This window comes from Protomyctophum parallelum, assembly GCF_964188405.1.
Source record: "Protomyctophum parallelum genome assembly, chromosome: 11".
Classification (NCBI taxonomy): Eukaryota; Metazoa; Chordata; class Actinopteri; order Myctophiformes; family Myctophidae; genus Protomyctophum; species Protomyctophum parallelum.
Window position 1 is genome coordinate 27,673,102 of NC_139707.1, and position 12,440 is coordinate 27,685,541.

Consider the following 12,440-nt stretch of genomic DNA (forward strand, 5'->3'; position numbering starts at 1 on the left):
CTACCAACACGATAAGGCTGAGAATCATGAGAAAGGGAAATTGTTGAGGGAAATGGCTCAGCTTAACTAAAGCTAGCTTCTGATGTCTTTAAACGTCCATTATCAAGGGCTACAGTAGAGGTCTTCTGTGGTCAAGGATAAACATCAAAGAATTCACACACATTCACCAAAGTGTCAGCACACTCACAGATGTATACACATAAACTCATGTACAGAAATATCACATTTTAATAAACAACATTTTCACATTGAAAACAGCTCTGAAATTTTGGTCACCTTTTCACAGAGTTAAAACTTAATTTGAACAAACAGCTTGAAGGGTTAGGGTCTGATGTAAATAATCAAGAACAGCATATATGGCATGCAGGGCTCGGGTAAACATTATCACGGTAACGCTCTCCCAGTTGCTCATCCCTGCCGAACTGTGTAGTCCAGTGGTCTTCAACGTTTTTTCAGGCCAAGAACCACCTAGCTGAGAGAGAGATGCATATTGCATGTAATTGTGCTGCAGCTTAAACTTCTTCATAGTTTTCATAGATAGTTCCGTGGACTTGTTTGTCAATGTTTGTGAAAGTTAACCATCTACCCTCAATAATTTGAAAACTCGCTCTTTTACAACGGGCTTGTAGATCTGCTATTTTCGGATAATGTTTCCCTCAGAAAATGGATACTAGGGTTAATGTAAAAAAGTTTCCTATAACACAAATATTTGGTGGCCCCCCTGTAGTAACTCTGAGGACCCCCTGTTGAAGACCCCCTGTTGTAGCCCTAACTTCCCAAACCCACATAACACACTGCCTAAAAACTTTGGTTCCAAATATAAAGCAAAGAAAAAAATAAGCAAAAACACCAGACTAATGGTACCGTTTAATGCTTCAGAAAATGAAGCTATTGTATTAAGAAAGAAATTAAGTTAGGAATTCCTGTTCCCCCAGACATTAATGACTGGCTATGGCTACTGCGCCCCAATCCGCCCATAAAGTTAAATTGGCACCCTTTATGTCCAGTGGTGTGGGTGGGCTTGGAAACACAAATGTAATAGCAGAGGTTTGATGAATGTATCCACGCCCTGGAGAATCGAGGTCTGTTGGATGAAATCCTACTTAATTTTTACAGGTAAAAATAGGTGTAATAGCATATACGACCAAAAGTTCATTCACTCCAAAGTATTTTTCTCTCATTTATTCATTCGTTCATCTGTTGATCTGATTTGGAGAAGAGGAAGAAAAAAAACACTTGACCAAATGTGCAAAGAAATCTCCATCACGTTCTTCTCCTGCTAGCATTGTCCTGCAACGATCTCCTCGCTCGCTCGTTTCACATGACAGTGCAAGTCTTGGCTTTGGTTTGCTGATAGTCTTTGACCACGGCGGGCAGGTCTCCTCGGCTGCTGTGGGACATCCTCTTGGCGGTGGCCCGGGAGGACTTGCTCCGCTTGACGTTCTTGCTGTTCTTGTTGACGCAGGCCAGTGTGGCCACGTGGAAGATGTCCCTGACACTGTTCTCAGACTGCAGGGAGGAACACTCGATGTAGGGAGCGTTCAGTTGCTTGGCCATGTTGGAGCCCTGCCAGAGGGGAGGGAGAGACATTATTTAACATACAGTAGATCAAGGGTTCGCAAACTTTTCGGGCCACCACCACCCAAAATAATCATACTTGTACTTGGGACCCACCAAAACAAACATAGTACTCCACATGAGAGAGAGAGTACCCAAAATATATATTGGGTATCCAATAGATAAGTACCCAATAGATATATAATAGGTGGCTGTGGCTCAGGAGGTAGAGCAGGTCGTCCAATGATCCATGGGTCGGCGGTTCGAATCCCAGCTCCTCCTGTCTACATGTCAAAGTGTCCTTAGGCAAGACACTGAACCCCACATTGCCTCCAGTGCTTGCCACCATTGGTGTGTGAATGTGGGAAGTTATGAATGGACCATTGTAAGCGCTTTGAGTAGGCACATAAAAAGTAACGTTTTTCCATGTTGTTCACCCACCTGATCATATGACACAGGGGTCTGTAAGCTGTGTGCCTTGGTGAAGAGGTCCGTTCGAAGGTCTGACTTGCAACCCACCAGCAACATCTTGGTGTTGGGACAGAATTCCTGGATCTCTCCTCTCCACTATGGAAGAAAGCCAGACAGAAATAATAAATAATAATTCCTGGATCTCTCCTCTCCACTATGGAAGAAAGAAAGAAAGAAAGAATAAATAATAAATGATTAGCAAAGAAGGTCCAATTCGTTTGTTATTCCAGCTATGATGGAATGAATGGTGGTACTCCTAACTTAGGGGAGTTGGTGTCGAAGCATCCTTGAGCAAGACGCTGAACCACAAATTGCTCCCCATGAGCAGGTTGGTGCCTGGCATGATTTACTCTGCCGTCGGTGTATGAATATGTGTGTGAATGGGTGAATGTAATGCGCATTCTACCACAGGTCGTTTCGAGGAAGCAATTTGATTGGTTGAAACAGCCTTCTAGCCGGTGGTTAAACCACCACACACCACCACCTAATCAAAACAAAGAATTCAGCTGCTCTGTTCTCCCAGAGCGCTAGCAAACTCGGTGGCTAGGCTAGCTAGTTTATTGGGACATTTGTGGTCGTAGTGACTACATCTGTCATTAAAAAATATATATTCTTTCAGCGATTTTCTTTGTTTTAAGGGTAACTGTGGTAGAATTGCAATATTATACTCGAGGGTGTGGGTTAACGTGATTATTGCCACTTCAGTGATGCTTGCGGAACTCGACTCCGTCTCGTTCCTGACTGCATCCCTGTCGTGGCAATAATCACGTTAACCCACACCCTCTCGTGTAATATTGCTTAATTGACATTTTTACAATTTCAACATTTCACCTAAAATAAATACATGCCGAAAATAGGGAGGCTATAGGTTAGGTTTACTTCTACTCCACTTAGTCCACTAAATCTCTGACTACTTTCCCACCACTGGCCCAGAGACTGTCACCTGAACCTGATGGAGGGCAGGTTTGATAGACTGCTCTGCTTCAAGCGACATAAACATGTTTCCTCCAGGGCTTGGGCCCCCCATCTCTACCCCCCCCCCCCCGTCCTCTTTGACCACACTCTTCTCAGTTGGCACATGACACTACACGAGGCTTTAGTGACATCATACAGGGTCAAAGGGCAGTTTACATTGAATAGCCCCGTCTGGGACTCTGCTGGGAACAAAGTCTGGCCGGAATACCTCACATGACCTCACGTGAGAGAGTCTGAGGATAAGCCACATATGTAACACCCCCCCCCCCCCCCCCCCGGATCCACCCCCGCCCCTCCTGTCCACCACCCCTTCTCACTGGTGTAACGTTGGACTTTGACCAGACTTTTGTTTCTGAAAGGACATACACAGTCTGTGAATGAGGGGTCACAGCATTGGGTCAGCACACCACCAAGACTCACCAGCATCAGAGTTGTTCCGATGCCAGTTATCGTAAAAGCTGCCTACTATGAAGTATATGCCATGCCCATACCACATGCAATTCATCGGATGATGTCATTTTACCATCAATTATTTTGTTCAGTTCGCTTCAGTTGATATTGCACTGCTTTTTTATTCCTAGATCAGTGGTTCTCAAACCTTTTAATGTCAAGGTCGTCCAATTTCTGTAACTCCTGAGAGTGTACAAATGGAACCAAATGGACCCATGCAGGTCAGTTTTTATTCCATTTGTACGCTCTCAGATTTACAGACCTGCAAGGGTCCATTTGGAACCCCCTCAAGGAACCCAGATGGACCCCACTTTTTTTTATTACACACTGGTATTGGTTTGGTACTCTGTATCGACCGATGTGCAACTTTTGGGTATCTGAATCCAGTGAATCGGTATCAGGAAAAAACATTGCATCTTTAGTAAGCATCCTTAAGACAAGTTCACCCACCTTCTTCAGCACGCTGTCTAAGGTCTCCGGTCGGCTGATGTCGAAGCAGATGAGGACGGCGTCGGCGTCGGGATAGGAGAGAGGTCGCACGTTGTCATAGTAGGGTGAACCTGCAAAATCAATGACACCTCCATGTTAACTGTGGCACAGGAGAAAAAACCTCAAAACCTGATTGACCTACATTGACCTACAGTATATAGAGGCTGTTATACTCGAAGCGACTACAGCTTTGTGTTCGTTTGTGTGTGTGTGTGTGTGTGTGTGTGTGTGTGTGTGTGTGTGTGTGTATTCCTTTAAGAAATTGGTTTCCAAAGTGGGGTCCTTGGGGGTGTTTCCAGGGGGTCCCCACCAAAAGTAGTTAACATAGGATCACAATATATTTTGACCACTATCCATTTATACTTTGGCTATACAAAATCACACCCGTGTGAACTGAGTTGTGCAACTCCGTGTGTGGGTCCCCAGACCCACAGGACCTGTGTCCGAAACGGTCGAGTTACAGTTACCATATGGGGGAATTAGCGGACAACACTCTCTCTCACACAAGTAAGAGTGTACTCTCTCTCTCTCAATTATGCCCCTATTGGTACCCTAAACATAGCCATACAGACATAGGGAGAGACGGACATTGCTGTTCCTTGGCGTGGCTGCACCACTCAAAAATAACAGATGTGTAGCTTGTACAAAAATATAGTTTGTATTTTCTTTTTTGCATAAATCTCTTCTGGGGATCCCTGACACAAAACCTTTCCAGATGGGGTTCAGCGGCCAAATATCAATTTGGGGGTCCTTGACATAAAACAGTCATTGAGAACCACTGCTTTAAGAAATGTCAAATCCAAAGATTCCGTATACCAGAAAACATGGAAGGCAGATGTGCAAGTGATGGAGCCAAATCAAAAGTGCAGTCTCTAATTAGACAATTGGGGCAGTAGGCCTACGTAGAGCAGTGACTTCGCAAACTGTGTTTCAAGACTTTATTGGACAAGTTCTTGTCTCCTTGAATGTCGACAATATAATGTGCTAAAGTGGAAATGTGCTGTTTGTCTCTAAATTAATCAAACCTAATTTGGTATATGTAAAAATACATCTACATTTGTGTGCTTTGGTGTGTGCAGAAGACGAGCTGTTGAAAGCATTTTTTCCTCAGTGCTGCTGTGACAGAAGTGGGCTTATGACGTGAGCCCCTCCCATCTACCATTTCTCATTGGATCAGGTCCACACCAACATATAATAACGATTCCCTGCTAATGCATGTTTAGGGACTGCTCCTAATGTGTCAACAAGTCAAGACAGAATGTATTATTTGTAGAGTGCATTTCTATACAGCACCAAACCCAGAGAATCATTTCTATAGCACCCAACACCATCAAACCCACAGAATCAAGAGTTTGAGGAAGGCCGAAGTAAGAGTGTTAAAAACACTCAGAAATCTCAGAAATCAGAAACACTCAGAAATCTCAGAAATGACCAGATTTCGTGTTTAGGTGTTGCGCTCTCAAAACGCAACACATTGTGGATCTGCTCATTTCAGCATGCAACCGCATTACGACTGCCATCAAGGCCTGACAAAATAGGCTACATTTTAGTCGACTAAATCAACTGTAGATTTAGTCGACTAAAATATTACAATATTTAGTCAAACTAGATGATTAAAATAAAACATTATTCAAAAGACTATCACTAAAACTAAATCAAAATTTGCTGTGGAAATCAACACGGTCTCCAACGCCATGTGAATCAGACTGGTCTGTAACTACAGTTAGTTGCTGAGGGGAAAAAAACGTCCCTTCCCTTCTCGGACAATGCTCCGTTCGTTACACAATGACCGTGTGATTCCCAGGCATGCATGCCTGGGATTACAGTGGTGTACATTCCAAGACGGCATCCAAAACACAAAATCTGCTGAGGTATTTCTTTCCGAGCAAAGTACGTCGTCCCAGAGAGACACGGCGTATATCGTTTTCACTGCGATGCTCACGGCTGCGCTGGGCGACACAAAACGGCCCTGAAACGTAACCCGTTGTGACCTGAATGTTTCCATTGATGCAGTGGTGGTTGGATACAGTGGAATGTGTGTGTGTGTGTGTGTGTGGGGGGGGGGGGGGGGGGGGGGGGTGTTCTGTTTAGTTCCCGACTCTCAACCGATCACGTTGCATGGATCCAGGTAAAGATACCTGCCTATTGTGGTGTACATTTTTTTATTTTATTTGTTACTTTACAGTATAGGTGCCAGAGGGGGAGTCATTTGGGTCTGAATGTCCCCGAGTCCCCGCACTATTGGGGGATGCTTGGTCTATTTATTTATTTATTTTCCCCGACCGGCGCTGGTGCATGCCATGGTCTAGCACCGTTTCCATGCGCAATAGTTGTCGTGTATTGGCTGCATACGTGCAGTAAACTGCAGTTGCTCTCAGTCTCAACTCGATCAAGATGTCAGATGGGCTAATACACAACAATGCACAATCAATGTTGTGTCTAATACACAACAACAAAAATCCCCACACTTTTTACGTCCTGACGGCGCCACTGCTTCACAGGAATATAAAGTAAGAGTACTTTTTCCACCACTGGTTTTCATTGATGGCCACAGTGGTGGTCGGATACAGTGGAATGAGGGGAGGAGGGGCGGGAGGGGGGTAATAGTTCCCGACTCTCACCGGATCACGTTTCCTGGATGCAGGTAAAGACACCCGTCTATTGTCTCCACACTGAAGGAATGCCAGCGGAGGATTACTTTGTTTCCCATACTCAGGTGGTCTCTCTCGGGTTTCCCCCCAGTGGGGCGGGGCCCCGCTGTGAAGTACTTCAAGAACACATGCAGGAAGCCCACGGATCACAGTGAAACTGACAGGGTGCTGACTAGTCGGCCTGATGTACACAAAGATGAAGATGTGAGAGGATCTTAGATTTCATGAGAAAAAAACAGAGCCAACAATTTGTTGGACACTCGATGCTCCGCCTCGGCTATAAGATGACTAATCCAGTGCAGGCTGAGAGAGTGCCCTCATAAAGTATTGTACCGTCTCTTATTTCACGCTACCTTTCAGTTTAGGAAAATAGTCATTTATTTCCCAAGCAGAGGTTTGTGTCATTTTTGCTAAGGCGACGCGCCAAGGGGCTTTTGACACACAAAGAGTATAGAATAACTTGAGCTTACTGAATCGCCCACATTGAATTCAGAAGAATGCGGAGGCAAACTATGCTATTTCAACGACATTACTGGAAGTCATAACAACCACTCCGAACCTGATCTATTACACGTTCAAAGTGACTTTATAACTCCCCCCAAAGCCAAGATGTTTTGATACACAAATCAAGTCCAGATGGCCCATCACTCCGGCCCCGGCACATGCATGGGGCTAAAATGCCAGCGACACCATTAGTCTCTCTTTCAAATTTTCTATTTAACTCACTTCAACGCAAATTAGACCCCACCACCAGAATGGGTGAGGTCAGTGGTGGTGTGTACTAGAGTAACTAAGTACATGTACTCAAGTACTTGTACAAATTAGATTTTTCTTTTACTTTCTTCAGTATTTACACAGTTTGCAATACTTTTACTTCTACGCCCACTACACCTCAGAGGAAAATATTGTACTTTTTACTTTTAAACTTAATTACTTGACAAAACACACTAACCACTTCAGCCCTATATATTTTAGCCTTTTGAAAATGGCAGATCTACACGTTTACAACGCGTCTCATCTATTTTTGAAAGAATTGATACATTTTTTACTTGTGAAATGGGACATTCTGCACAATGAGTAGGCCTACTTTCTACTTTTGGTATATGTGCATTACATTTCGAATCTGATACTTTTATACTTTCACTCAAGTACATGTAGAATTCCAGACTTTTACAGTTTTTTTCCTACATTGCAGTATTGATACTTTTACTCAAGTAAAACATGCGAGTACTTTTTTCTCACCACTGAGTGAGGTCAGCACCACGTCGGAGGTCCATCTGGATCCTCAACATGTGCTGTGATTTGAGCCCCGCCCTTTGCAACCTTTTTTCTTTTTTCTAAATCCACAAGGTCAGATGTAAACAATGATGAAATATTTTCACGTCTGACGAGTCAGGTTTCGTATGTTAAACAAACAGAGCTGGGGGCCCTTATTTTCACAAGCCCTGACCATAGCAGCGTCAATTCCAAATGTCTCTCTGCCTCACTCTGCATGAGGGAGAGAGGGATACGCATGTTTTACTGCGGTATGAGGGCTATTCCATAGTGGTGGGAATGTTTGTGAGTTGGAACTGATGAAACGTTAGAATCTGAACCGAGTGGGTTTTTTTTTTGTAAGGGAATAACAAGGAGGGAGCCTCATGGATTTGCCAACTAGCCAAAGTATGGGTAAATGAGTATCAATCACACACCCCATGAGGCCTTTAACTCATGGTGATTGGTCTTGTTTTTGTCGTATTCCTAAACCAATAATTTGATGACCGACTTGAGTCTCCTACTGACTGGTAAATACTAGGAGTAAAATCAACTTGACTAAAATCTTTTGAAAGTAGCAAAGATAGCACATCTACAAGCTCTTAACACGTCACAACACTTTGTGACCTGGGAAATGAAATGGGGAATAAGTCGTTAACAGGCTCGAAATTATCAATTTAACGAGCATCAATACTGGAGGTATATTCAAACCCTCGGGTCCATCATGTTTGGGATTATCACTTTTTGTAGCCTAAGGAAAAATGACCTACGTCCTGTACATATGTCCGTGACCTTTCTCAGGGGTGTGGGTTACTGCAGCCCCTAACCACTGACATTTTCCATTGTTGGAACTAAAAGGCATGATGCTAAAAGCTTGGTTCCACAGTCAGTGACCTTTCCACGAAGTGGGTTACTACGCTGCTATATTCTCAGGTGCCATTCGTCATGTGTGTGCTCCAGAAAGGTCTTCTACAACAGTAAGGCTCTCAGACTTTTTCATATCAAGGACCTCCAAATTATGAAAGTATTTTGACAGCGAACCCACATCTGAAAACACGTTTGGGCCATGGAAGGGAACACCTATACAAGATTTGTGTTGTTGAAATGTTTCAAAATATAGTTCACATGTTTTGTTTGAAAATATCAGATCTACAAGCTCACAGGCTTGTAGTGTACTGCATATAGATGGGGCTAAAGCAGTTAAATAGAGCCTGCCAAGAACATCTGTGGGTGGTTTGGGGGACAGTCTGGGGACCCCCACCTCATTATATGACCACCAGAAGGTGAATGTATTTTATCTTTCCCCCCCTGTGTGGTAAAGACATCGCTCGCCTGTAGCAATTCATCTTCAGTCTATCTAATGGTGTCAGCAGAAAAAGTAGATTGAGGGTCATAAAAATGTGGTTAGAAATGGATTGAATAAAAAATGGCTGGATGGATGCCGCGAAATGCATCGACTGACGAGAGGAATTCGGAGCACTCACTCTCAGGATCTTCATTAGACTGGAGCGGAAAATAATAGCTGACACCCATGTGTCAGAGAGAGACTCTGGCCCAAGGTTATCCAAACAATTCTACCTTATCACCTCACTGTGTTATAATGAGAGGGAGGGGGGGACGGACGGACGAGAGAGAGAGACACAAGGGAGAGTGGGAGAACGAGGGGGGATAGATGGAGGGAGAGAGACATGGTGAGAAAGGGGGAGAGACAGAGAGAGTGAGAGGGTGTAGACTCGAAAGAGAGAGAGAGAGCGGACCACTGGAATGTCTCAGATGTGGGCTAACCCTAGTGTGTGTGTGTGTGTGTGTGTGTGTGTGTGTGTGTGTGTGTGTGTGTGTGTCTCAGCTCTTCCTGATGTCTGATGTAATCAGCGAGCCATGCCCTGGTCAGACCCCCAGGGAGGACACAATCAGCTGGGGGTCACAGAGGGGCATCCTAAAGACCCCCCCCCCCCCCCCCCCCCCAATCTCCTCCCCAAACTTTTCCTCTCAACCCTCCTCGCTCACTCACCCATCCACCACCGGCAATATAACAGCGGAGGGCTGGGGAAGGGGGCTTACAGCCCACTCCCCCGGCCCGGCTACAGGAGGTAATTACCTCCAGACCTGCAGGGCTGGTATGGAGGAGATCCCAGGAGAGACTTGTTGAGTTGAGTGTGTGAGTGGGGGTCTGGAGGGGGGGGGGCTTTGTAAAACAAGTAACGTGAGACCGAGCTCCCAGAGTGAACATTAAGTATTCCTTGAATTCCAGAAGATATGGGCTAATTCTGGACCACTCCCTTGTTCGCTTTATACAGAGCTATGGGGATTTGTGGTACTTTTTTTGGTTTTTTCCACTTACCACATGGAGTACAACAAAGTTTTATAGAATTTCTTTTTTTGAGGGGTGCTAGCCCAACCTATGCCCAGATTTCCAGGTTTGTGTAAATGCAAACATGAACAAAAGTGAAGACGGAAAAGTGGGGACGCAAATTGTGACTGGCCAGAGCGCCCCTCACTTCACACAGGTGTGATTATTTTCGTCACAGCTACAGTATAGCTTCTACTTCAATAGTTTATCGAGTCTGACTTTTAGTCTGACTTAAAAAAAAAGAAAAGTAGATAAATAAATAAAATGCACATAGGCCTATTTGTTCCGATGCTGATATTATTATAATATCAGCAACACAATCTGCTTCTTTTCATTCCACCTACAGTATAATGGTAGCTCCTCTGCATAGCATATGGATGGATATGGATAGGATACAGGCACTCGGAGCCAACATTCCACAGAGCGAGCGTCAGTCTCCAAGTCTCAACCAAAGACTTCCAGTAAAAAGATCCAAATGGTTTCTCAGTCAGTCAGCCCACCCAGCCCATAGAAACCATATGCATGGGCGTGTAAACACGGGGCTTAATTCTACACACACGTTTACACACAGTCTGTCACAAATCTCACAATAATTATTACATAATAATCACCTAATGGCTTTCCACTATTCGTATAAATACAATTTTAAAGTTAAGTTGTCTGATTATGCCATGTGCACCTTTTGTTTACGAATCCTATAGTACAAAGCCAAACAAATGTAATGTGTAGGCTAATGTAAATTCATAATGTTCCAATAATGTCCATAATTATGGTCCATGCATTGCGAACATGTACAGCCTATGACCTTAATATGTCATTTTATGTCCACCCATGCATGCAAACTGGTGACGTCTGTCAGTCTCCTTACCTGAGGTGTCCCAGAGTCGCAGCTCAACTCTCTGCATGTCAATCTCAAAACTCGCCGTGTAGTTTTCGAAAACCGTGGGAACATATCCCTATAATATAGAGGAACAATTCAAGGAGGGGATCAGTATTAGCCTATAATAAGGATATTGTCTAGAACTAACAGTGGTTCTCAAACTTTATTAAATTCCAGTTTGTACTTTATTGTAGTCTGCCCTAAGTATCAATTTTGAGGAACCCGGTCCCACTTTGAGAACCACTGGTCTACAGCGACGTACATTATTAATTTATGTATATTTTTTAAACACAACATGGTGTAGGCTATAATTCTATTGGTGTCTTTGTTCTTTCTTACCTCGGGAAAGCAATCTTTCGCGAACACGTTCAACAGAGCAGTCTTCCCACATTGACTGTCTCCGACGACCACGATCTTACACTTGACGCCTGGGTTTGAATCCATCATGAATAGTCCAGGGTAGAATGGTAGGCTATCAGGTACGGTCGCCGACTCGCCGATATAGGCTTATTGTTATTAATATTCCCAATTTCCCAAATCCAAAGGAGTAGGTAGGCCTATTATATGTCATTCACTTCAATATATCAATATTAATCCCAGTAGTAGTAGTAGACTGCATTAGTTTCCCACCACAGCTCAGTCAGTCAGTCCTGGTGGCACCTGAAATAGATTCCAATTTGTATAGGCTATATGCGTGATAAATCGATCGCATTCTTGTTCCACAACTTTTCGCGTGCCTCTTACTAATCTTAACGTCACAGTATGCTGCTGGAACTGTTCCGCTGATAAAAAAAAAGCTAAAACCTTTAAACCTGTGACGAGTGACGTTCTTCTTCTGAATAACCTCGGGTACAGATGCCCAGCATCCCACGTTCGTGTGTCTCTGCTCTGATGTGCTGCGTTCTGTGCTGTGCACAAGCATCGGTCTCTCTCTGTCTCCTAGTCCGACCAGACGCATTAAGTTTGAGAGGAGTTTGTGTAGGCTATTAGGGACTCTCCTATTTCAAGAGGGCGTTGCAAAGCCTCATGATGACTGATGAGGACCTCGATGTTTTTAAGGCCGGAGGAGTTAGAGAAGCGGTTTACAAAACAAGTCAATAAGGTGATCGGCCATTTTTATTTTATTTTATTTTATTTTATTTTATTTTATTTTATTTTATTTTATTTTATTTTATTTTATTTTATTTTATTTTATTTTATTTTATTTTATTTTATTTTATTTTATTTTATTTTATTTTATTTTATTTTATTTTATTTTAACACTTTCAATATTTGATCAAGGTTTGATTTAAGGTTTCAAGTTTATTGTGGCTATATTAAGTAATTTAACTAATTTGAAGGACCCCTGGGGGTCCCTGCAGAG

At 43.5% G+C, this 12,440-nt stretch overlaps 1 protein-coding gene across 1 annotated transcript; it reads right to left on the reverse strand.

Moving 5' to 3' along the window:
* Positions 1-210: 210 nt before the first annotated feature.
* Positions 211-12,017, reverse strand: LOC310866660 (rho-related GTP-binding protein RhoE-like). Its single transcript, XM_083776356.1, has 5 exons — positions 11,417-12,017; positions 11,066-11,153; positions 3,904-4,013; positions 1,999-2,124; positions 211-1,566 (listed from the first exon to the last, which is right to left on the reverse strand). Exons 1-5 carry the CDS (start codon positions 11,522-11,524, stop codon positions 1,318-1,320), a joined length of 681 nt encoding a protein of 226 aa, XP_083632482.1. The 5' UTR covers positions 11,525-12,017; the 3' UTR covers positions 211-1,317.
* Between the last annotated feature and the right edge of the window lie 423 nt (positions 12,018-12,440).